This window comes from Sceloporus undulatus, chromosome 8 (assembly GCF_019175285.1).
Source record: "Sceloporus undulatus isolate JIND9_A2432 ecotype Alabama chromosome 8, SceUnd_v1.1, whole genome shotgun sequence".
Lineage (NCBI taxonomy): Eukaryota > Metazoa > Chordata > Lepidosauria > Squamata > Phrynosomatidae > Sceloporus > Sceloporus undulatus.
The window spans coordinates 28634020-28661572 of NC_056529.1; the positions used below are offsets into that span (position 1 = coordinate 28634020).

General features: G+C 43.7%; 1 protein-coding gene across 1 annotated transcript in view; it reads left to right on the plus strand.

Annotated features, from left to right (window-relative positions):
- Window positions 1-9479: 9479 nt before the first annotated feature.
- The window catches only part of ADAP1 (ArfGAP with dual PH domains 1), a 41227-nt gene continuing 23153 nt past the window's right edge, over window positions 9480-27553 (plus strand). The window contains exons 1-4 of the mRNA XM_042480882.1: window positions 9480-9542; window positions 14844-14974; window positions 15577-15668; window positions 18492-18574. Of these exons, the coding sequence (XP_042336816.1) occupies window positions 15580-15668; window positions 18492-18574 (172 nt within the window). The 5' untranslated portion in view covers window positions 9480-9542; window positions 14844-14974; window positions 15577-15579. The remainder of the gene's footprint in view (window positions 9543-14843; window positions 14975-15576; window positions 15669-18491; window positions 18575-27553) is intronic.

Sequence of the window (27553 nt, forward strand, 5' to 3'; positions counted from 1 at the left end):
TTTGTATCCTGCCTTTTGTTTAGTGCACCTTAGGGCTGTTTCTGTGGCCGCCATAGTCCCCCAGGATTAAAAAATTGCTCCCAAAATGCCTCCAAAATTACCTCTATGGTGCCTGAAGGGCATTTCCACGTGTTTAAAGGTTTCATAACCACTCCCAGGGAATTAAACATCTTTTCCCCTTCAGAATCCCCCAAAATGCCCTCTAGGAAGGTCTGAAATCAATATGAAAATGGCCTCATGGTACCAAAGAGTATTTGGGGACAACATTTTATTTTGATCCTTTTTGTTTTGTGCAAATGCAGTGAGGGTTCAGCCCTCCAAGGTTTTATTGGGGGGGTCAATGTGCAACCCACAGCCTTCCATAGTTACCTACCCCTTCTCTGGTGGATTTAAGATAGTTTATATGCCTCTCCTTTCCGTTTTGTCTTCACAACAACCCTGTGAGGTAGGTTGGGCTGTGTGAGAATGCTTGGCCCAAGTCACCCAGTAAAACTAGATGTTCTGGGAGCTATATCTCCTATGTCCCAGTTGAGCACTCTAACTACTATGCGCATGACATGTCCAGTTGGATACTGCAGCACTGTAGCAAATCTGGATTGATTTCTGTGTAATAGCCCTTAATGAGACTATGCAACAATGGTATCATAGGATTTTATTTCTAGAACAGTTTAATACCCTAAGACACTTGTTCCCCCAGCGAAAGTATGAAACTTATCTCCAGCATCTCCCAAGAAGATAAAGAACATCTCTTGGACTCTGAACATAATGAAGAGAATCTGCTCAGGGCCATCATGGGACCTGCTAGCGATGGCAGCAGAAATGTCGTAACCATAGTCGCCTCTCTCCCTCTCAAGAAGGCGTCTGCTAGATCTTATCCCATATTATAAATGGAGGCAAATAGCTGAACTGCTGTCTCAGGTCAATTAGGGAAAAAGATTCATCAGATGCAGGGTTTGTGGCATCTGTAAAGTAAAGCGCAAGGGCAAATGTTAACGAAAATGTTATATGGAAGGATAAACATGTTCTCAGCAGGCGCCCTCATAGAAGCCATTGCTTTCTCTATAAGTGCCATCTTCCTGAAGTGAAGGGTGTCTGTCTATTTCTGAGGGCTTTGGCCCCATTCCCTTCCCCTTCCAAGGTTTGCTTTGCAGAATCCATGAATGCTCAAGTCCCATTAAGTCCAAAGGCAGAGAGTCAAAAGGGTGTCCCTTAGATCCAATGGCAAAACTATGGTCTGCTTTGTGGGATTCAGTTTTTGGAGGGTCGAAAGTGTGGATAGGGATTGCTGACTGTCCTGGATGCCTTCGGACCCTGGCCAGAGTGACCAATGACCAGTGATGGACCTTACAGTCCATGAGAAGAGGCACATGGGTCTTGCAGTCCTTGTTTTGCTCTACAGCAATTGCAACAGAAGCCACCTATAAACAAGGTAGCAGGATTCCCAGCAAGACTGCTGCCAAGATTTACTTATTTGCTATGCTGTGTTCCCAGGATTGATTGACAGTCGTCTTCCCCGTTTCTCTTTGTGTTTCAAGGCGGAAACATTGGAGGAGAAACGATGTCACAAACCTTTTGGGGAAAGTGGCACGAAACGGAAATGTCTGAGTGACCGTCCATGCGAGATTTAATTAAGAAATAAATTACAATTAAAAATAATGTTTAAAATGATAACATCAGACCTGAATAAAGGAACGAAGCAGATTTTGCCATCTCAGTCTTATCACAGCAAATTCATAGGGTTTCTGTTGTTATTGTTGTTGTCATGTGCCATCAAGATGTTTCCGACTTACTGCGACTGTATCTTATATATGGGGTTGGCATGGCCCTCCTCTGAGGCTGAGAGAGTGTGACTTCTCTATCAGAAAGAGCTCTGGTGCCACAACAAACTACAATTCCCATGCATCTGAGGAAGTACTCTTAAGTCTAGGAAAGCTCATGCTGCCAACTTTGCTTTCAGTGAGTCTCGAAGGTGCTCTGTCACCATCACCATTATTATTATAATTATCATTATTAAATCCAAATGCACCTGAAGAAGTGGAGTTAAATTGGCAACACTGATATACTGCAGACTCTTTCTCTGGGGCTGTGATCTGGAAGCGGGGAGGCAATTCCCTTGTCAAACCAGGGAATCCTGGGAATTGTAGTTTGTTGTGACATATATGTGTGTGTGTGTGTGTGTTTGTACATATATATGTATGTATATATGTGTGTGTGTGTATATATATATATATATGTTTGTGCATGTGTGTATATATATGTATATATGTGTGTTGTGTATATATATGTGTGTGTGTGTGTGTATTATGTGTGCATATTTGTGTCTGTATGTGTCTCTCTCTGTGTGTGCATATATATATATCTCTGTGTGTGTGTATATATATGTATATATTACATGTGTATATGTGTCTGTGTCTGTATGTGTGTGTGTGTGTGTGATAGAAAGAAGTTGGCAGCATGAGCTTTTGTCGACTTAAGTCTACTTCCTCAGATGCATTTGGTGCAGAAATCTGACAAAGTAGACTTAAGTCTAGGAAAGCTCCTGCTGCCAACTTCTTCCTTTAGTAACAAAGGTGCTACTAGATCTCTCTACGTACCGATTCTACAGACTAACACGGCTATATCTTTGAATTGTGCCAGTGACTGAGGATCAGCATCACTGCCATTGGTATCAAGCACAGGATTTTGACAGCCAGCAAAATGGAAACTGGGCAGATCCAACTTCAGATCCATTTGGATCTAAACCTGTTCCATTTACCTTGAATGTTTTCAGAATAATAATAATAAATGTTACATCTTTTAAATGATAACAAAAGAGAGAGAAGGGGGGTCTGAACCTTTGGAAATGCCAAACATTGCTGGTCTGAAGAGTTTTGTTTGGAGAAGGGAGGCTCAGGCACTTTTGACCTGGGAAAAGAAGAGAGGAAGAAGGCATCCAGGTGCATTTAGATGCAATCATCATCACCATCACCATAGACTTTGGTTTGATCAAGTTCTGGCTCATAAAGACCATTCCTAATACAAGGGCGCCATCTGGTGGCGGCTCTAGAGCACTGCAGCCTCTGAGCTTCCTACCCACTTCTTGGAGAGACCCAGAGATCGATCTAAGGAGAGAGAGAGAGACCCAGAGGTCGAGGAAGAGATCGACCCAGATAGAGACTCTAGAGCACTGCAGGCTCGGATCGACCTAGAGATTGATCCTTAGATTGATTCAGAGAGAGAGATCGACCCAAAGTCTCTAATGCTGTGCCTCCTGAGGATGATGGGAACTGACATTCAAGGCACCAACCCTGTTTTTACAAGTGTTTTTTTACCAGTACAGTATATAGATATCTCTGTGTGTATTATATATATATATATATATAGAGAGAGAGAGAGAGAGAGAGAGAGAGAGAGAGAGAGAGAGGGTAGTAAAATTTATTTAGTCATTGACCAATACAAAAATTGATAAAATAATAATTGCTCAGTAGTCTTTAAAACATGATTAAAACAATTTCAAATACACTTTCAGATCAGCTATAGACATTTCAGGGGAATCCTATCCTGTCCTGTGAATTTGTATATATGTGTGTCTACATACACACATGTATATCTATATCTATATCTCAGAAGTGTGTGTATACACACACACACACACACACATGCAAGTGTCAACCCCAGAGTGATCCATCGCTTGGCAAAGCCAAGGGCCCTTCCTTTCCTCCTCCTCCTCCGTCCAGCTGTAAGGCTTTCTAGCAGCATTGGCCTCAATGGAGGATGGAGGGACACTGGGAATGAGCCACTGCATCTTATTCCTCCTGGAATAATAATAATAATAAGCCATTCACCTTTGAAATGATGATGAGGATGTCCCACATGCAAAGAGGGAGGCCACGCCCCTCCGGAATAGGCAGCCAATAAGAGCGGGTAAAGGGAAGGAGGCCACACCCCCTCAGGAACGGGGAGCCAATGGGAAACCACATGAGTCCCATAAACTTCGCTTTGATGAAGATGTAGCTAATAATAAAGAACATTCCTGATACAGCGCCGCCCTCTGGTGGACAGTGAGGGCATTGCACCTCTAGATCGAACCAGAGTGATCGATCCCTCCTCACCTAGGGCTCACCTGAAAGGCCCATTGTGCAGCAAAACCTATTAAAAATACACACACACACATATATTATGTATTTATTATGTGTGTGTGTGTGTGTGTGAGTGTGTATATATATATATATATATATATACACAGTATATATATTACTGTGTGGGTAATATTATGTATGTGTCATTACAGTATATGTATACACACACATAAAATTATAACTTTGTGTGTGTGTATGTGTGTATATATATATATATATATAGTTATATATAATGTACATAATTTTATTCCCATCCTCCCCAGACGATGTAGAAGGCGGGCGGACGCCTCAAAGCCAGCCTTGCTCTCAGTCGCCCTCTGGTGGCGCCCTTTGCGCACTGCAGGCTTCATGACTCATGGCTGCTAGGCTTCTCTCGGGCGCCCTCCAGTGGAGACCATCGGCTAGAGGATCGCATTATCATCTAAGTCTTCTCGGGCGCCCTCCTGTGGCTCACGTGGCGCACTTTGGCCCCTTGACGCTTATTATGATGATGGATTCTTCCCTGTCCTGGGGCGCCCTCTGGTGGCCGAGAGGGAGCGTTGCTGGCCATTCTCAGGCTCCAAGGGGCTCCTGGTTCCTGGCTCCTGGGGTTTGGGAGACTCAGGGCATCTGGCATCTTCGGGTCCACATTTACAACAACAATAATAGTAATAATAATAATGAGGCAGGGTAGGCAAAAGCTTTGGTCCCGGGCATCCTGAAGGGTTCCCTGCTGCCCTGGAGAACAAACTGGAAAACATGGCCCTTGGAGACGACAGCTCCCAAAAGAGCCTCAGGATGGGAAGCGGGTTCCAGTCCTTGTGGCCCCAAGCTCTGCTTTAGTTTCCATGAGGCCAAGTCACAGAGGGACCCCTGGATCCCCAAATCAATGGATGCTATGGGATATTATTGTTATTATGATTAGGGGCCCCTGATGACAGCTGCTGTTTGGGTCCAGGACCCAAACTACCACCACCACCACCACCACTACCACCACCACCATCACCACCATCACTACCACCACCACCACCACCACACTACCACCACCACCATCCATCACTACCAACTCACCCCACTCACACCACCCTCCATCACTACACCACCACTACCATCACCACCATCCCTACCACCCACCACCACTCACTACCACCACCACCATCACTACCATACCACCCCATACACCACCACCATCTACTACACCACCACCACCACCACCATCACTACCCACCACCACCATCACTACCATACCCACCCTCCACCACCCCACCATCACTCCACCACTACCACACCCACCATCACTCACCACCACCACCCTCACTACCCCCACCACCACACACCACTACCACCATCACTACCACCACCACCATCACTACCACCACCACCACCACATCACTACACCAAAAAAACCACTACCACCACCACCACACCCTCACCACACCACCACCACACTACACACCCCCATCACTACCACCACTACCTATCCCCCCCTCACTACCACACCCACCCTCACTACCACTCCACCACCATCCACTACCACCCACCACCCACCACCCCACCACCACCACCACTACCACCACCCCATCACTTACCCCTATCACTACCACTACCACCATCACTACCACCACCACCATCACTACCACCACCACCATCACTACCACCACCACCATCACTACCACCACCACCACCACTACCACCACCACCATCACCACCACCATCACTACCACCACCACCATCACTACCACTACCACCACCACCACCACCACCACCACCATCACCACCACCACCTCCTCCTCGTCCTCCTCGTCCTCCTCCTGCTGCTGCTGCTGCTGCTACTGGGTCCTTAGTATCCACTGAGGGTTGGTTCCAGGGCTTTCTTTGGTGGCTGTTTTGACAGAGAGGCTGGATGTCCATCTGTTTTTGGGGTGCTTTGATGGAGAGTTCCTGCATGGCAGAAAGGGGCTTGGACCGGATCCTTCTTGGGGTCCCTTCCAGTTTCTATGGCTCTAAGAGAAGGAATCCAAGGACTATTATTATTGTTGTTGTTAGAATAATACTCCGGATGCCGGATTGGTAATCCTAGAACTTTCCATTGAAGCAGAATGTGATTTAACCAGGTTCCTTTGAATCTGCTGGATTAGACCTTCCTTGACTCTGGAGACCAGGGTTCTAATCCCAGCTCGGCCATGATGGGAGCGGCCTTGGGCAAGTCACACTCTCTCAGTCTCAGAGGAGGGCCATGGCAACCCCATATGTATACATATATCCTCAGAGGAAGGCCATGGCAATCCATCTGGAGAAACTGGTCATGATAAAGTCGGACACAACTGGAAGGCCTTAGGTCGGACACAAATGGAAGGCACAGGACAACAACAACAACAACAGATAGATAGATAGATAGATATAGATATACATACACACACAATTATATATACATAGTTATAAATATATATTCACACACACACAAACACACACACATATATATGCATATATATATATATACACATACACACATATATACACACACAGTTATATATCCATACGTGTTTGTGTATATATATATATATATATATACACACACACACATATACATACACATATATAATATACACACACATATATAATTTTATACTTATATATATGTACACATATGTAATATAAACAGAGTATGTATGTGTAGATATATATATATGTACACACACACACAACATTATATACAGATATAATATTATATATATATATATATCACACAGTATACACACATATATAATATACAGACAATATATATACGGTATATATGTATAATATTATATATAAATATAAAATTATATATATATACACACACACATATAATATTAGATACACATTTATATATGCATATATATTTAATTTTATATAATTATATATAATAAGTTGCTTATAATTGTGTTTAATTTTATAATATTAAATGATGTAATGATATAAATTACACACACATATGTAATAGGTTTTGCTGCACAAGGGGCCTTTCAGGTGAGCCCTGGGAGGGAGGGAGCGATCTCTGGGTCGATCTCTGCAGCTGGATCGCTCTCTCCCAAAGGGGCTGCAGTGCCCTGACTGTTCACAAGAGGGCGCCCTTGTATTAGGAATGTTCTTTATTACTATTAGCCACATCCTTATAAAATCGAAAACTATGGGGACTAGTGCGATTTTCCCATTGGCTCCCCATTCCTGAGGGGGCGTGGCCTTCTTCCCTTTACCTGGACCTTCCTCCGCTCCCATTGGCTGCCTATTCCCAAAGGGCGTGGCCTCCCTCTTTGCATGTGGGTCCTAAGACCCCTAAGACTGAGATTCAAGTCACCAATAACATTACATCAATGTATATGTATATGTGTGTATATATATTTATATAAAACTGTATATATTATATGTATGTGTGTGTGTGTATAAAATTGTATATATATACACACACATATACATAATTCTATAGACACAGATATATATATTATATACACTCATAAGTCACACTTTCTCAGCCTCAGAGGAGGGCCATGCCAACCCCATATACTGTATATATATGATAGGGTTGCCATAAGTCAGAAACAACTTGAAGGCATATGACAACAAGAACAGCAGATATACACACGCACGCACACACACACACAGATATAAAAACGTATACATAATTATATATACATGGCTATATATAATTACGCACACTCACAAGTCACACTCTCAGCCTGAGAGGAGGGTCATGCCAATCCCATATATATATATATATATATATATATGAGAGATACATATGAGATACAGTCGCAATAAGTCAGAAATAACTTGATGGCACACGACAATGACAACGACAATGACAACAGAAACCCTATGAATTTTTTGGCGCGCCCTCTGCTGGCCATTATTGGCATCCTGCCTCAGAGGATGAATGAGGCCACGCCCCTCAGAAATAAACAGCCAATGAGAGCGGAGTGCTTTAGTTGTGCTTCCCTGCATGGCGGGGGGTTGACACTAGAGGGCGCTTGCGCTCCATTCTCGATTCCAGTCCCTTTTTGGCTCTCTGTGGAAGTGTGATGGTTCAATCCAGTTGCTCAGTGATCCTCTCCTTTATGAGATGCTGAGCAGAGTGGGGCAGAAGGGAGGAAGAGCTTTCTATCTTGCAGTCAAATCAAATCAAACACGAGGAGCTTCCTGGTGATGATCGCAGTGGAGGGAATGGAGAAAACGAGTCGCGATTAACAAGGGTCATGTTCAACGAGAAAAGAAAAATCCCATTGATAAAGTGTGCTTCTGCATGGCAGCCAGAGTTCACTTGGGAAATGTTGTCACTGGTAGCTCACGAAAATAAAAACTGAGCTGAAATTAAGCTTACACTAGCCATATTCCGACCCAAGGAGAACAACGGTGCAGACCAGGATTTGCAGGGTTTGCATTTACCATCCTCTGAGGCTAAGAGTGTGTGGGGTTTTTTCCTGTTGAACTGGGAATCGAACCTGGATCTATGGGCTTTTAGTCCAACACTCAAACCACTAGGCCATGCTGGCTCATGCCCCCTTGTGACATTCTGCTTCAATCCCCAAATTTCCATCATTGCAGAGTGTGGGATGCCAAAAACCATTCACACCTAGGACTCTCCCATTTGCTGTGTTCACATTCTTTGCTTTCTGATGAAAGAAGGCTAAATGGCTCACAAAATTCCATAGCATTAAGCCATTGCAGTTAAAGCGGTGTCAAACTGGATTATCTCTGCAGTGCAGACTCTCCAACCTCTTCAGAGATGCCTTTCCAGGAGGAGGCCACCAGAGGGCGCGCTGGGGCCAACCCAATCCCTTTCTATTTAGGGAGGCGTTGAGTGTGTTGTGTGTGTTGTGTGTTGTGTGAAGGGAGGGTTTGTCAGCGGCAGCCTGGGCTTCTCCTTCCCTCCTTCAGAGCAGAGACATGCTCTCTGGGGCTGGAGGAATGCGGAACCTCCTTCCCCCAGGAGAAGCTGGCTAGCCATTGCCAGCCCTAGAGATGCAGAGGGGCTTCAAGGGCACCCCTAGAACAGAGCCAGCACCCCTTGATTCCCCCATTTTTGTTTGTGGGGAGGGAAAAAGGGGTCTGGGGGCTTCCTCAGCCCCCTCCATGAAGCCCAAGCCCTGCTCCATGAAGCCCAAGCCCTACCTCCTCCTCTCACCTCAAGGCAAGCAACCTCTTCCAGAATATTAATTATTAATAATAATATTAATAATATTAATAATATGCAACCCTCAGTTGTGTGAAGACCCCTCAACTGACGACGAGGGGGGCAACCCTTTATATTATATTCTTATTATATATAGGAGAGAGAGAGAGAGAGAGAGAGAAAGAAGGGTCTCCACCAGACATCTATGGCCAAAGAAAAGACTAAGAAAGCTATATCTGGATGCTCTTCAGCAAGAAGTCACAAACGAGGTCTGTGCAGGTATTGTGAGGCTCCAGGTAAGAAGAAAAAGAGGCCGAAGGGGGTCTGTGGGATATTTGGGGGGGGGGGCTAAGGTGGGGTGAGGGGTGGTGGGGAAAGAGGGTTGCACCCCATGCACTTTCTTTGGCTTTGTTTCTCAAAGCAGAGACCAAAAAGGTCACCCACGTTGCATCCACACAGCAGAAATAACCTGGTTTGACACCGCCTTTAACTGCCATGGTGCAGTTTGGCAGCACTTGAACTGCAGTGGCTCAGTGCGATGCAGTTGTGGGACTTTCAGGTCTCTGAGACAGTTTGTCTTCCTCTGTCAAAAGCTACAAAAACCACTGCAGAAATGATCCAGTTTGACGCCGCTTTGGCATTCTGATCTGCACTGCAGGATTAATCCAGTTTGAATTGAATTGCTCTGGCTCTATGCTATGCAATTGTGGGGTTTGTAGCTCTCTGAGACATTTCGTCTTCCTCTGTCAGCTCCAAAACCCACTGCAGAAATGATCCAGTTTTCCACCACTTTTACTGTCATGGACTAATCTGCACTGCAGGACTAATCCAGTTTGAGACCGCTTTAATATCCCTGGTTTAATGCTCTGCAATTGGCGGGCGGGGGGGGGACACTTCGCCTTCCAGTGTTAGAGCTCCAAAGTACACTGTTGGACTAATCCAGTTTGAGACCGCTTTAATAGCCATGGACTAATCTGCATTGCAGGACTAATCCAGTTTGAGATCCCTTTAACTGCTATGGACTAATCTGCATTGCAGGACTAATCCAGTTTGAGACCGCTTGAACTGCTCTGTCTCACTGTGTTATCCTTGCCTGGTTTTTTAACCCAATGGTTTATTTAGTAGATTTTGATGCTTCTATGTGCCTCTTTCATCATCCTCCCAGTGCTTGCTGCTGCTGCTGTTGTTGTTATTGTTGTTGTTGTTGTTGTGTGCCTTCAGGTCCTATGGCCACCCCACCCTATCATGGGCTTTTCTTGGCAAGATTGGTTCAGAGGAGGCGTGCCATTGCCAACCTCTGAGACTGAGAGAGTGTGACTTGCCTAAGGTGTCACCCCGTGGGTTTCCATAGCTGAGTTTGGATTCGAATCCTGGTTTCCAGAGTTTTAGTCCAAGCCCCCCTTTCTCCCATTTTCTCCTCTTAACCTTTGTTAAGGCAGTGATCTTGCAACTGTGAGCTGGTGGAAAGAAAGAAAGAAAGAAAGAAAGAAAGAAAGAAAGAAAGAAAAGGAACCGGCAACCTGATAGCAAAAGCAGCTGGCCCTGTTTGGGTGCAAAGGATCTGTCTTCCCAGTTTGCTGTTTTTGTCCTGCTGGGTGACCCAATCTATGGTCATGAATAGGCCTCAAAACAGCTTAGTGGGTGAAAAAAACGGTGTGCCATCCCCTTTGCCATTGTCACTGTACCAATCTGTAATTGGTGTATATATACCTGTAATCAGTATACACTTGTCTCTCCACATTGGCTGGAGTTAGGGACACAGGACCCCTGTGAATGTGAAAAAACCGCAAATAACAAAAACACTGTTTTTACCTGAGAGAACATCTCTCTAGGAATCTCTCGGTCCTCCAGTGCAACTCTGAGGTCAACATCTGCCAGACATTGACCATAGAATTGTGCTGGAGGAGCTACAAAGGCTTAGTGGAGTGTCCTCTAGGAATCTCTAGGTCCTTCGGAGTGACTTTTGTTTAAAGTTGACCATAGGGTTGCATTGGAGGACCTAAATATTCCTAGAGAGAACATATTAATAAAATCCGTGAATAATCATATCCACAAAAATCAAAGCCGCAAATGTGGAGGGATGGGTGTATTTTCTTTTACGGTGACGTGGGACAATTCGTTCTTTCCAGCCCTGTCATGTTTCCAGAAGAAGCATCTTATAGAGACGTAAGGATGTGAGCCATCCAATACAATATATTGGAGCAGGGGATACTCACATGGAAAGTATACGATGTTGAATTACGAAGCTAAGATGTTCCATTATAAAGCACACACATCCCCATAGGATGGGAGAGAGATGTTTCCTTTTCACTCCCCATCCCCTCCTCTCTCTCATTTTTCCTTTCTCTGGCTTGGGTTGTGACTGATGTGACGTCATAGAAGCAGATGCTGACTTTGGGAACCGAAGATGCTTAGCATGTCTGCCTCTGCCACAAACTGCACTGCAGATCGGAAATCTGGAGAAGACTATGGGAACGGCCAGGCGCACCTGCTTGGCTTGGCATGAAAGGAGGAACCTGGCAGAGTTTTGTGATTGGAAAAACAATAACAGATCAATTGGGGGCACGGAACACATTTGCTTGTGGTGTACTAAACTGCTTAGAGAGTGCACAAGTGCATTGATAAGCAGTATAGAAATATACTTGCTGTTGTTTTTTGTGGGTTTTTCGGACTGTGTGGCCTTGTTGTAGAAGACTTTATTCCTGATGTTTCACTGGCATCTGTGGCTGGCTTCTTCAGAGAATGCTGGCATGGAAGTGAGTAGGGTATATATGTATGTATATATACATACACACACACACACACACACTGTGTGACCCTAGGTTGGGAGGAGTGATTGGGAACAATACACAGATTAACATGTAAATCAGTACCCCAGCTCTTGGAGAAAGGGGAATGAAAATATACTGCAGTCTGTACCCAGTGTGTGAACTAGCCTTCTCAGTCCGGATGAGTTTGCTCCCAGCCGTGCATCTCTGACCTTAAATGTTATGTTCCTGATTAAGCCCTGGCTGTGATCCAGTCGTCTCCCCTTTAGTCCTGCACTGCAGCTGTGCTCCGACTGTGGCTTTGCCTCTGCCGGCTGCTACTCCTGGGTGACCTTATTAACCTGACACGAGAGGCTTGTTGCTGGGCACAGCGGGTGAGTCTGACTGCAGCAATGACCTTCTTGAGTTTTCCTTGGCTTTCCCTGGCAGCAGGAGTGGACAGTGCGTAGAACAATAATCCATAAGCTATGTGTCACCCGATCAATGCAGCGCTGTGATTCAGATCTTTCAAACACTGAATCCCAAACTCTGGTCCTCCATGTGTTTTGGACTCCAGCTCCTCTAAGTCTCAGCCATTTTGGCAAATGGTCTGGGGTTCTGGGGGCTGAAGTCCAAAACATATGGAAGTCCAGAGTTGGAGAAATACTGCTTTAAAAGATTCTGCTGAATACACACATGCTGATAAATGGACTTTTTGGCTGGATCCTTGCACAAGTAGCTGTTCTAAAGGTGCTTCCTTACAGTGAATTCTCCAGGCAAGGGAAGGAACAACACAATTTTGTTGCAGTTGCAGAGGTTGAATGGTCTCTGATGTAGAGATCCAGCAGAACTGGTTCCCCCAAGTCGCTCCAGAGGTTGTCTATCGGGTCTCTGCAAGTTGCCTTCAAATGGGATTTTTACAACTCAGAAATCCTTGCTTACTACAGCTACAAGAAACTACAATTCCTGGGATTCCCTAGTAGTGAGCCAGAGCAGTGAAAGTGATCTCAAGATGGGTTATTTCTGCAGTGTGTTTCGGACCCAAGACTACTCCATTCTATCCCTTATCACCCATCCTGATTTTCTACTGTGTGTGTGTTGATGTGGTTGTGGTTGTGGCAGTTTCCTACAACATTCAATCACGGTGGTGATGGAATGGTGTACCTTTGAAAAGGACTTAGACGACTAGTTGGAACAGGAGCACTATCTCTTGCTCCAGGTACTGCTTATTTTCCTGTGCTCCTATTCAGGATATCAAAGCGGAAGAACCCATTAACAGCACTTTCTTTTCGCAGGGCTATCATTATGGCCATAACCATAGTACAGTAATGTGCATTGTTTCAGCAAATTGCCCATTTAGTGTCTCTTGTTCCCTATCAGTTGCCTCAGACTTTTCCTCACTTTACCAGCTGTCTTGCTCTGTTACACACAATAAAAATTATGCTCATAGCTGAAATTCTGCATTGCTGGGAAGACCTGATCTTCAGGGCCAGAACATTCAGCTCAAGTCTGTCATCACCTCCCACCAGTGAATGAAGCAAGCATCTCTCAAGCCCTTTTGGATTTGGTTGCTGCATGGTTTCCAGGCGTTAAGAAGCGAAAAGTAGTCACAAGTTGATTTTTTTGAAATCTGTTAACTGCAGAGCTAGGTTTTAATTCTGTTGTGGGAAGGAAGCCAGAGATGGACTCGGTTGATTATAAGCCCTCAGTGTCACAAAAATCCTCAGAGCTGGCTCCAGGCTTGAAGGGTTGTGGATAACAAAAATGTCCGATGTGAGAAATAAGCATCAGAAAAATAGGAACCAAAGCCAAAACAGGCTGAAGACAGAATTAGGTAATACTTATAATTATTTCATAGTTTATTCTGGAGGGAAATCCAAATAATATAGTTTCTTAGTCAAAGATTGTCCATACTTTGGATCAGACATTGATCAGAACGGAGGCTGCAGTCAAGGAATCAGAAGGATTGGGAAGGACAGCAATGTAAGAACTGGACAAGAGCATAAAGTGTAAAGATACACAATCAGCCCTCCTTATCCACGGATTTTTTTAATCCACTGGTTCAAGCATCCAGGGTTTGCAAATGTTAAAAAAAGTATGCATTTCAAAGAACAAACCTCTTATGTAAGGGAGACCATTTTGCTATGCCATTGTATTTAATGGGACTTGAGCATCCATGGATTTTGTTATCCACGAGGGAGTCCTGGAACCAAACCCTTGCAGATACAAATGAACACTTAAAGTTGAGATCATCCAAACCATGGCATTCCCCATCACCATGTACAGATATGAGAGCTGGGCAGTGAAGAAAGCATATAGGACGAAAATCATTTGGGGTATTGTGGTGGAGAAGAGTGCTGAGGATACAGTGGTTGGCCAAAAAGACAAATAAATGGGCTGTAGAAAAAAGTAAGCCCGAATTATTCCTGATGATCAAACTGAGGCTGTCGTACTTTGGCCACATCATGAGAAGGCAGGACTCATTGGAAAAGACAACAATGCTAGGAAAGGTAGAAGGCAGCAGAAGGAGAGGAAGAGCACATGCCAGATGGTTAGGCTTAACCAGAGAGGCCATGCGCCTGAACCTGCAGCATCTGAGTAGAACAGTTTAAGAGACTTAGACATGGAGTCGTAAGATATGAAGAACCCTATGCAGTTGAGCTTTGTCTTGGATTTTTAAGAATCAATCATCATTTTTCATACTAGGCAGGTTATTATAATATATACAAAGTGCCATATATGAATGCTGAGTGTTAGTTCTCTTGAGATTCCTTTTACTTCCTAAACACTTTCCATTGTTTTTCAAGCTGCATGGTGGGTTTATTTGCCTTGTTTTCTTTTGTCTTGCAGATCCAGACTGGGCCTCTCACACTTTAGGAGTCTTCATCTGCCTCAGTTGTTCAGGAATCCATCGCAACATCCCACATATCAGCAAAGTGAAATCGGTCCGTTTGGATGAGTGGGACAATGCGCAGGTTGAGGTATGTTAGAGTCTAACATTACTTGGAAAGCCTTGAGTTTGCCAACCCTGCTTCTGGATCTGAAGCCATTGATGTTTATAAAGATATGATAACCAGGGATACATCTACATAGAAATAATGCAGTTTGACACTACTTTAACTGCTATGGTTGCACTTTACATAATCCAGGGATTTGCAGTTTGGTGAGGCAACAGCACTTTTTCACAGAGAAGGTTAAAGACTTCCCAGGTTTCCATAGGATGGGGTGGCAACAGTTAAAGTGGTGTCAAACTGCATTATTTCTACATTATAGATGCAGCCTAGCTTTTGGAATTGATCTTGGAAATGCATGACAGATTACTGAGGCATGTACCATAATGGATAGATGAGTTGTAGAAGTCATCAGATCACTGCAGTCAATGATCTAGTTGGCAGCATGGGAAATATTTGTCAGTCTGTGGTCAAAGGTAGAGCTCAGAAAAGTTATTCTTTTGGCTGAGTGGATAGTAGGAGTCATTGTCCTAGAAGGTAACGTTTCAAAAGCCGGGTCAAAGGGAGGACTGTTGAGCAAGATCTTCTAATTAAAAATACATTCTATACAGTTTTCCTCCTCTTTTTTGCAGTTCATGGCTTCCGCTGGAAACAATGTAATGAAGGCAAAGTATGAATCAAAAATCCCACCGTTTTATTACAAGCCCACTTTTTCCGACTGCCTGTAAGTACCTCCCCAAAATATTTTGCAGTGTGAGGAATGGGTTATTCACAGTGGCACCATCTGTACTGTCCATGTGCTTCTTTTTGCTGGATTTTTAATGCCTAAGTGGGCCTTGACACGTTGCAAAGGGCCTGGGAACCTTTGTCCTTCCCTTTGGATGCCTCGGGGAATCAAGAAACACATGGGGTTTTATTGATGCTTTCTGTAAGCCCAGATGTTTCCAGTACTCAATAGCTTGGTTTTTTCCCCCTTTCCTTACATACACCAGCTGGTTTTTCTTGGATTAAAAGAAAAATACTTGTCTTGGATTAAAAGAAAAATATCCAGCACTTTGGATAGCTCCCCCAAATTGGGAATTGGTGAACCCACCTTTCTGGCATGGCAGCCACCCGCTACTACTGGCAGTCTTATTTCTTTCCTTTTAAACTGGCTGGGGACTGCATTTTTACAACCTAAATCAGGGCTGGCCTTTCCATAAATGGCTGAAGAATTAACATCTGGCAGGAGATGTATGAGAGTGAAAAATCATATACTTCTCCTCTTCACTTCCAGGAAGGTCCTTGTCCACTCTTTATTTCTTCCCAGAGCAGCCATCTCCTGGAGATGTCCTCTCTCTGAGGACATCTCAAAAATAACAATATTAAATCTTTTTTTAAATTAATTTTTTAAAATTGCATTTTAGTCTTTTGCATGTTTTTACTTGTCTTGTTATTTTAAATTGTCACCTGCTTTAAGCCTCAGTTTGGTGGGGGCAGGCGAAAGAAACGGAATATCAATATATAGTTGGCCCCCGATACCCATGCTTTTTTATTCATGGATTCAAGTATCCACAGCTTGAAAATATTAAAAAGAAGTTATAAATTTCAAAAGCAAACCTTGATTTTGCCATTTTGTATAAGGAAGACCATTTTACTACACCATTGTATTTAATGGGACTTGGGCATCCATGGATTTTGGTATCCAAGGGGAGTCCTGGAACCAAATCCCAGTGGATACCAAGGGCCAACTGTTGTCGACATCATCATCATCATCATCATCATCATCATCAATCATCATCATCATCATCGAACCAGGTTTTGGGCAGATGCCACTGGCATGATGTTCTGAACTGATCAGCCTAAAGTCTCACTTTGAAAGGCCTGCAGAGCAAGTTCTCTTGATATCTCCATGAAGTGCTTTCCTTCTACAGTATCCGAGAGGTGCTCCAAATCCTGGGATTTACAGTTTAGGGAAGGGCATCTGGAATATTCAGCCAGAAGGCTGTAGCGCCTCACCAAACTACAAATCACAGGATTCCACTGGACAGTGCCATTGTAGTTAAAGTGGAACCATAATGCTATACATTCTGCATTGGACTCATAGGAGCCATACATCTAAACAAGAGAGACAACCGCTGGTTTCGGTACATGTTTCCATCTGCTCAGGGTTAAATAACTTGCACGCACATGGCTGTAAGGATCTGCTTGTGTGTGAAAGGAAGCAGATGACTTACATTTATATTTGTTACGCTGTTCTGGTCTCTTGGAGGAACCCTCATAAAGGGCTTTTTCAGGAAGCCTGTGGTGAGCCGAAGGGAGAAGCCAAAGAGGTTGGAAAAAGCGTGCTCCATAAACTCTGGCCAAGATGCCATAACTCAGAGATGGAGTGCATGCTTTGTATGAAAAAGGCCCTGGATTCAATCCCTCCCTTCTCTAGTTTTGAAAAAAGGTACCACATAATAAGATATGGAGAAGCTGGCTCTTCCAGCACTGGCCCTAAAATTAGGCAAACCAAGACCTTAGGTGGCAGATGCTTGGGACAGCAGGTTCATCTTGATGTTCAACATCAACAGTCCCGTGTCTTAGAGAACAAGGCACTATCTGCTGCACAATTTTTATCACCCCCCCAACAGTCTGTTGCTTTCATGGGTGGTAGAAGGTCTCCTCCAGATGTTTAAGGGGTGGAGGGACGCTGTGTCCTTTGCTCAGGCAGTAACATGCCTTAGATCAGTAGTCCAGTAGCTAATGCCAGTTGATGGCCTCCATATCAGGGGGCTAGTGAACCTGTTGTCATTTGTGGTCCGAAATTTAAAGGTGCTATCCAAGGCACTGAGTCACTTTGAGGGATAATGGTCAAAACCTTGGACCGATCCTTTAAAGATCAGTCTGAAACCCAGAGGAGAGTCACTGCTGTGCCATGACATGGAAGCCATTGATTGCAATAGTAGTTTACAGTGGTGTTTATTTCCTTTGTCTGTCCTTCCTTCCTTCCTTCCTTCCTTCCTTCCTTCCTTCCTTCCTTCTCTACTTTCTTCTTTCCTTCTCTCCTCTCCTCTCCCTCCCTCCCTCCCTCCCTTCTTCCCTCCCTCTTGATATTGCTGGGAAAACTATCTGGAGTGTTTCACTCTAATATCGAGTCTGAGAAATATATTGGTATATAAAATTCAAAACAATATGGCCTGAATCCAGTTGCTAGTTCTGACTAGAGCAGACCTGTTCAACCAGCTGGATTTTATACATGTTTGCTTACCACTAAATGATTGATTCCATGGGTTTATGATTAGGTTTAGACCTTGCTACAAAGTTTTTGGGGTGGAGCTGATGAGTCTACTTTAATTTCTGTTCAGCATGTCTGTGTGCACATAAAGATCCCTGATATTTCTGTATCTGGGGGGGAAATGATCTCTATCTCATGCTAAGAGAGGAAACAGAAGTTAAAAGCCAGAATTCTGGTCTGTGTCCTAACTTATTTCTGTTCTCTCTGGAGAATTTCCCAGCGTATTGCTGAACGCAGATCTAATATTTCCCCCCCCCATCCCTCTTCCCTTTATTTATTATTTTGCAGGCTGCTACGAGAACAGTGGATCAGAGCCAAGTACGAAAGGAAGGAATTCATTTATATTGAGAAGCAAGAGCCTTACTCTGCAGGTATTGGGGAACGTTTTCGGCACATTGATGGTTGCGGCTCGGAGTTGTCGCTAAAGTTGTTCATATTTAGTGGGAGACAGCGCACCTCCAACTGTCTTGATTTGGCAATTCATTCTCTGTCATCCTACTTTTCCAGCTGCTTTTAAAATGTCCCAGTTTGGTTCCTTTCTCCTTTTCCCACTTCCTCCTTTGTTCTCATCTTGCTTCATATACTGCAAACTGATTTCAAAGTGTGAAAGGAGTTTGCACTCAGTTAACTTAGTACGGTTACGGAGAGAGCAATCTTGCCCTTCCCAGTCAATTCAGTCAAAAGCAAATCGTTGTAGTTTAAAATCTTGAGCACACTTTAATATTGTATGGCCATGTACAGTATGTCCTGGTTTTCAAACACCCAGAGTTACTTACTTCTTATGCTGACTTTACTCTATAAGCCATTCCATTATTTTTACTATATGGTCACAATACCAAATTGCCAGGGCTACTACTTCTGTTTTTAAAACAGGGAGCTCTGATGGCAGATTGTACATTTATTAAAGAGGCCATAGTGAGAGGCCGAAGACTTTCATGGCCAGCATCCATAGATTTTTTGGGGCTATGTGACCATAATTTATTCCTGATGTTTTACCAGCATCAGTGGCTGGCATCTTCAGAGACACAGATACTAGCGAAACAACAGGGATAAATTCTTCTAGAACATGGCCATAGAGCCTGAGAAACCCACAAGAAACTATAGGCCATAGTGAATTTAGTAGCAGGTGATGGAAAAGAAACTCCAGAATATTTGGTTTATTTTCTGGTTGTTTGAGATGGACCTTTCAACCATTTCTTGTTATTTTCGACCACTGTTCTGGATATCAGTGACCTAAGTGTAATGTTATTAAATTGGATTGTGTCGCAAGATTAAAGCCTGGAAAAATGGGTAGGATTAGTCGGAAGCATGAGAATATAGTTGACGATAAAAGATAGGATAAAACAAATCACACACATTAACTAGGAAATGGATCTGTAATGGTTCTGTTAAATTATGCGGAGGCTAAATGACAGTGCATGTGATAGTAACCATGAGACACTATGCTAAGAAGCAGAGATCTGAATTGGGAGAGTAAAGTATACTACTTTAAGCAATTTCAGACGTGACTAATTGCCTTTTTCATACTTTTGTACCACTTTAACTGGCTCATTGGCCTATAGAGCTCCTTCCAGCTGTGTGAGTCTATGTGTTCATAGATGTACAGCATGTACTTGACTTATTATATGTACATTCAATGCCCAGGTGTAAGCTCTGTGTTGTTTGTATTCTTATTTTCTGAAGGAGGTGAGACACAGTAAAGCAGGGCTGGGATAAGCAAAGCCCTCCAGATGTTGTTGAACTGCAGCTCCCAGCATTATTCACTCTAGCTGGTACTAGTGAGGACACTGGGAGTTGCAGTCCAACATCATCTGGACTGCTTCCCAGTAGAGTCAGGCAAAAGCAAACAGCTGCAACCTCCCCTAGTTTGTGTGTGTTCTCCCTCATTCATAATTTTTCCCATCTTGATAATATTCGGCCACATGTGTCCCAGTTTTCATCTGAGAATGTTGAAATGTATGCTCCCTCATTGCCTTGAGTTCTGTATCTACTTTAGCCATTGTGCCAATAGCGCAGGAGGAAAGATATTGAATCAGGGCGGCCCACTGCCATAACCGCCAAGGAGGACAAGGCACCCAAAATGTAGGATGTTACCAAATAAAAGCTAAAAACACCAGTATAAATATGAATTCATTTTGTTTGGTTTATATACTTCTATATAACATATACTGTATTTTATTATGCACTCAACTGTATCTTTTCTGATTAACATTAAAATGTCTTGTTGGCTTGCAATAATCAAAACTCTTCTTAATCATGCTCAAAATGAAGGACGTTTTGGAATTCTCCCCAGACAGAAGCTGGAAGCGTAGGACATATCCTAGAAATGGAGGACATTGCCACCCTGTATTGAGTGCATACACTCAGAGATGCATGCACAGCCTCTTGTATGCGTCACATCTACATTCTCTTGCGCGTGTTGGGGACTCTCTTCTTTTCCTGGCTGTGGCTTCCATTGCTCATGTGAGAAAGACAGGTCTGACGTTTGGCTTCCCTTTTGACAATTTCTGGGAAGGACGGGTTTGTTTTTCTGGTCAGACAGCTTCCTTTGTAAGATTGGACGGTTTGAGGCTTGTGGTCTTTTTCTATGCAAGGGTTTTAAAACAACCTGCAAATGTCTCATCAGGAAGCTGCCTTATATTAACCAGCTGTTGGTTGAGAGGAACCTAGAATTTGGGGTTGATATGAACAAGTTACTCATAAAGAATTCATTTACCATAACTACATTATATTGTGATTGTAATGTAACTAAATTCATTCCTTTTCTTGTGTTAACTGTAAACGTACTTTTATAGTTGTGGGGATGTGGCCTCACTAAATGACTTGTGCAGCTGTTGTGTTTTCCGTGTTGGATATTCAAATGACAACCAGGTGAACAGAGGGAGGACATGTCCTCTATAAAAGACTAGCCACTTGTAACATTCAGATTCCTTAAATAATACTGTATATACTTGACTATAAGTCACCCTCGTGTACAAGTCAAGGGCAGGTTTTGGGGCTAAAATAATGTCTTTTGATATGATCCATGGATAAGTCGAGGGTAAAACTTAGGGGCATGTAACAAAGGATCTAAAGGATGAAGCAGAAGTAAACAGTGCTAAAGGACTTGCAAAATTCCTGCAGATACAACAACTTTGTGCTCACTTTAAAGGCTGGATGGATGAAAGAATAGAGGGAGGTCAGTGCTTCCAGGACCAATACACTCTTTCTTTTCATCCAAACTAGTACTGTAAGTAGGAGCCAGAGTGATGCACCGTTTTGAGCGTGGGACTGGGGCTGCAGGAGACCAGGGTTCAAATGTTTGCTCAGCCATAGGAACCCCGTGGATGGTCTTGGTCAAGCCATGCTTTCTCAACCTTGCTGTTGTGGTTGTTCACTGCCAATGGCTTTGACTCATAGTGAATGAGAAACCTCCAACAGCTCTGCTCAGGTCTTGCAGACTCAGGGTTGTGGCTTTCCTCATTGAGTCAATCCACCTGTAATGCAGTCTTCCTTTTTTCCTACTGCCTTCCACTTCCCCAAACGTTGTAATATTTACTATTTTAGTATTCTCATTATATGAGTAAGGTATGATAGTGTCAGTTTAGTCGTTTTGTATTTAGGAAGTGTTCAAGACTGATTTGCTTTTGGAGGGCAAGTTTAATTCTGCCTATCACTTCCTAGAGCGGTTCTGTGCAAATATAATAATAATGGTAGCCTAGAAGGAGAACTCACGGTTTTCTTTCTGCATTTCTGAGTAAAATCCATCTTCCAGGCATTATTAAGAGGATTTTTACATATATTTAGTGGAACGCTCTTTCAAAGTGTGTGCCTTCCGATGCCGCTGGGGATAAACTGTCATGCATTTGCAAATGCTACACCGAAGTCGCTGGAGTTTGACTGACAGTGGGACCTTAGAGGCGCTCTTGGGAGTCAAATTTCTCTGATCCGGGCCAGGGTTGCTAAAGCTGAGATGTGTAAGGAAGCTTGAAGGAAAAGCCTAGTGGGAGGATATGGCTTAATGCCATGCCTGCCATGTGGGAGAGTGAGAGGCAGTGCGTGCACATGGGGAAAAAGACATTTGGGGCTTTGTTTTCTGTTCTTGACAGCTGCCATGAACTTTGTTTTCTATTTCATCGTCCCACATGGCAACGCTGAACTTATGTTTCTGCAAGGGAGCACAGGAGAATAGCCATGGCATTCCCAAAGCTGAGGGTTTGATTTGGGGCAGAGTGACACATGAAGTTCATTCCCGATGGGGATTTCCCACCTTATACCCATAAAACTTTTCTGTAGAGCCTACCAGTGAAAGTTGAAGTCAAACAGAAAGTTAGTGGCGTCCGAAGATTTCTCTTTGCATTGTTTTCTGCCCCAAGTGCTTTCCCTTGGACAACTCCATTTTGCCTTACAATGGGAAAAAAAATCCAAGTAAAAAATCGTATGCAATTTAGGGTTGTGCCTCTCTTGGCTGTTTGTGTGGCTGCTTGTTTATGGAAGACTAAGACTTAGCTGCTCAGTTGCATATTTTGCAGTGCTGGCACTCATTGTGACAGTCTGCTCTGCATAGTCGTGCCCCCAAGGAGGATCCAAAAATGTGAACAGAGATTGAGATCAGTTGTCAAGAAACCAGTTCTAGCTGTTCTCCTCTCTACTGGGAGGTAGGGTTTTGTAAAGTTAATGGATCCTGGCTGCCTAGACAAGAATCAGCTATCTACTTTATATCATAATAGAGAGAGCTCAGGACTGGGATACTATCTTCTGACAGAGAGGCGGGGTAAAAATAAAAATTTATTTATTTATTATTATTTATTATATTGTACAAATGAGAGCTTGGGAAAGTCAGTAAAATGTTCCTGCAGATTAGGCAATTTGTCCAACCTTTGTATGGCTGCACTCAGTTTCCCCCGATATCACTACTACCTTCAGCTGTGGACCAGTACATTGTGGATAACTTGGGAGGGATGCACTGCCTGGAGGGTTATGGCAGTTGTTACCCCAAAAAGTGACATTCTTACACTCTGAGATAGGAAACTATGGGCCCAAACAGACAGGTCAAAATAAAGCTGCTTTGGGTCACTTTGAAGGTATGCTGTTTAAATGATGCATGTGTCCTAAGAGGCCAGAAGCCACAGCTTTGGCATAGTTTCTGGCCTCTTAAGATGTGTGCATCATTTAAACAGCATACCTCCAAAGTGACCTGAAGCAGCTTTATTTTAGTCTGTCTGTTCAGGCCCTATATTACTCAGAGAAAGACCTTGGTCCATCTAGCTGAAGATTCTTGACACTTCCCGGCAGTGACTCCCCTGACTCTTTCCCAGTCCCATTTGAAAATGCTGGTGATTAAACCCAAAGCCTTCTTCCTGCAAAGATGCTGTTCCATTAAGCGGAGGCTCCCATCTCACAGGAGATGGTGCAGTAGAAAACCGGCGCCGTCTTGAAAGCTCTTGTCTGGCAATAAGAGATGGAGTAAAGGTAATGGAGTTGAGAAGGGAACGGGAGACCCCCACACCCCAGTTCTCTCCAATTCACAGTTCAGTTCCAAAGCAGGCTGGTGCTCTAATCGGATGAGAATGCTTGTTTGGTCAGATTGTTAATTTATTTTAAAGTGGTATAATCCCCCATGTTTTTGTTCTTCTCCGAGTGCTGAAATTAATGGATGTATTAGCCTCATTGATTTTGCTGCAAGGAGACAGCTCAAGCTGGCACAGGGTGATTAAATGCTTCAATACGCCGCGGCTATCGACCCCAAAGTTATAACGTTTTCATCCCCGTAAGCCGTTTTAATTTTGAATTGGTGGGAGCGGGCGGGTGTTCAAACCAAATCACTTGCTCATGTCATCCAAACGTTATGAAATGGAGCATTGTTTTGCCACAAAGAATTGTGGTGAGAGAGTCCACTGCTTCTGTGCCATGAATGTGGTGTGGCACAATGAGAACTTCTTTCTTCAGTTAGTCTCAATGGTGCTACAAGATCTCTATACATACTTATTGCAGGGCAGTTATTTTTCCAGGACTCTCGATTACAAATCTGGAACTCCAATACGAAATGCCTGCCAATATCTGCTGGAAAAGTGTACATGTGCATGCACTAGGAAGTTTTCATTAGGAAAAACAGCCCAGGGGCTGCAGCACATCTCTATCCATGTGGCCAAGACAATACTGGATTCCATGTTAATGAGAGAGCCACATGCACACCTCTGGCACACCCCATACACCAATTTTACACTTGTATTTGGCTTGAAAGATCAGTTCAGAATCAGAATAAAAGCACTGGTGTGGTATACCACAGGGTGACCTAGATCAAAAATAATCTGAAGCTAGTTCAGAAGAGGTTTAGACTATGCTGTTGTATAGATTTTACCCTGGGTTTCTCTAAGGAGCAATGGAGGGCATTTGCAGACCAAAATGGTTTTGCTGTGTATGTAGGTCCCCCCAGGAGCTAATTCTCAGACAGGTCCCCATCCCTGTATTATTTGTTGTGAAATGGTTAAGAAATACCCTCAAACTCCCAAAGTTAGGAATAGTTCTTCCTCTATAATACTAGCATCCTGTAGCCAGCCTAGCCTGGTGGGGAATGCTGGGAGTCGTAGTCCAAAGCAGGACCTATTCCTACCTCTGCAAACACCTTCCACCTTGCTAATATAGATGCATTGCATTTGTGTCTGGTGTGAATGCGCTGTCTTTGTGCACCACTTCATCTCTGGTGGAAAGGCTGTTCTTTATTAAGTGGAACACGGTCTGCGGTCTTTCTCTGTTTACACTTGCCGGGAGGCTTGGAGAAGTATATCCAGACCAGAAAAACGTGTGTGACATAAATAGTCTGTCTTCTCTTTACTCTCAGGGTAGATTTTTCTATTAACATACTGTGGCATGGCTAGGCAGTTTATTTTCAACCCAAGTGGACAAAAAAGATAGCATGGATGCTGCGCTTGTATAATGGGAGTTTTCCTTATCATCTCAGGTTTGGCACCATTAACGGAGTGCAGAAAAAGACAGGCAGTTTGCTTAAAAGGATGGAGCATCTTACTTAAATGGAAAGACCAAGGTATTGGAGGATTTGTATGCTGCTTCTTTCCCTTTGACAAAAACTTACCTTGTGCAAGAAGATAAACTAACCAGGGAGGAAAGAGTTTCCCATGCCATCCAACTGTCAGCCTGCAATTATTGCCTATCATCCTTCACTACTGACCATTGACTGGGTTAACAGGAGATTAAATCTACAAATATCTCAATGTTGAAGGGAAAGTCCACTGACTGCAATTCCCAGGGCTGGCATTTGGGGAAGATACGTCTGAGGACTGCAACTTCCAGAATCTTCCAGCTAACATGGCTAGTAGTCTTGCAGGGGAATGGGGAAGGAGGAATCAGCAGGGCTGGCGGGGTTACTGGGAGTTGCAATCCAAAATGTAACATTTCAATGCGCTGCCTCCCTGGATCCTCCTGCACCGAGGTGCTTCATATGGTTGGGGAAGCTCAGAAATTAATTTTGCCCTAGAAGACATGCCAGGTGACTAATTCCTATTTTGTGTGCCAAAGGAAGATTTTTGTACCCAGTCAGTTCCTTTATGGCAGGAGAGTGGAACTGAAAGTCATCCGCTCTGCTTCTTGTTTACAAGGAGAAAACAGCAAGGATCGCTGGCGTTCGGTCTTTCATCTCCCGGACGGCTCAAACAATAACATTATTGTTAATGAAGCAGCGGTCTTGGAACTGGACGTGGTCCTGCAAGCACACAGTGACTGGTGGTGTTGGGTTCTCGGGGACTTTATGGGGCCACATGCGCACAACAGCATCTTTGCACAATGGTTGGCCTGGCAAGAACTTTGGCATTTGACATTTCTCGTCGCCTCCTTGAGTCGGAGTATATAAGCTAAGACCTTGTTTGTTCTCTTGGCTTTACAAAGCAGGGTAGGACCAGAAGAGCTCTGTCCATGCTTTGTGCTAAGAAAACAACAACAAAGAAGATTGAGAAGTTTGTGAGAATATTAAGTAGGTGCTTTAGGAACAGTGAGAGGTGGAGGAACAAACAGTTCTGCTGCTTAGAGGCACAGCATCGGCAGTCTCTCTTAAGCAAGAAAATACTTCTATTTTCTGCACTGAGAAGCATCACCTCCCACTATTACCAAATTTTGGAGCGCATGTGCCGACAGGACTCATAACCTCCTACTGTCCCTGTTTGGCAGCTTTGATTCCAGTTAATCCTCTGTTGTTCCGCTTTCCCCCCATATTCTTTTAAAATGTCCCATTTTCCTTCACCTCCTCCCATTTTCCTCCTTTGTCCTCATCTTGATTCAGTTACTGCAAACTGCAAAAGATGTTTGTTCCCACTTCTTTTCACTTCTTTCACCCTCTGGCCACTATAATGTGGCCCCTGAGAACTTCTTTGAAATTGTATATGGTTTTTGCGCGCATATATATATATATATATTGTTATGAGATGACATGATTTACTAGAAGAGACAATAATGCTTGGTAAAGTCATAGGCGGCAGGAAAAGAGGAGACGTACATTGCAAATGGATAGACTCAAGCCATGGCCCTGAGTCTGCAAGACCTGAGCAGGACTGCTGAAGATAGGATGACTTGGAGATCTTTCATTCATAGGATCAACCATAAGTTGAAGTCGACTTGATGGCAGTTAAAATAACAACAAACTTGCAGCAGAACAAGATGGGCTGTGCATCTGTTCACAAAGCTGCTAAGCCGCCTCTGCCATTCAAAACAGCACTCCAGTTGTATGCCATGTAAATCCCGTTGAAGTTAGCAGGATTTAAGCGGGTTTACTGAGCTCAAGATCAGAGCAGGATAGAAGTGTAGGATTTAAACAGCTCATTCTCTCATGATGAGAGTGGCATCTGATTTGCAAAAATGGCTCCTTGAAAAAAAAAGTTAGACAGACGTTTTCTCTTTCAGCAATTGCCGCTAGGAAGGTACACACAAGCAGCAGAGGAAAAAAAGATGGGGGGAGGAATGAACCAGCTTTGTCCAACCTGCTGAGCCTCATGTGTTTTGGATTTCAACTCCCATGATCCTTTACTGTGGGCCATATTAGTTAGCTAGGATTGATGGGAGCTGTGGTCCAAAGCATCCGAAAGGCACTAGGTTGGAAACACCAACATAATACATTGATAGGCTGGATGCATGCAGATTTTTTAAATGGTCAGTGTGTCCTTCTGCTATTCAGTATTTCTCATCGCAAACTTGACTCACCGATAGGAGGCTGTAGGCTCCAGCTGGAATTTAGGAAAGTTATTTTTGTGGAGATCAAACTTTTCCCAAGCTCTGGTTTATTTTATACACAGGAATGCCAGTGATGAATGCATCATCTCCATGTTGAGATGTCCCTTCTCTACTGAATAGCCTTTAAACCAGGG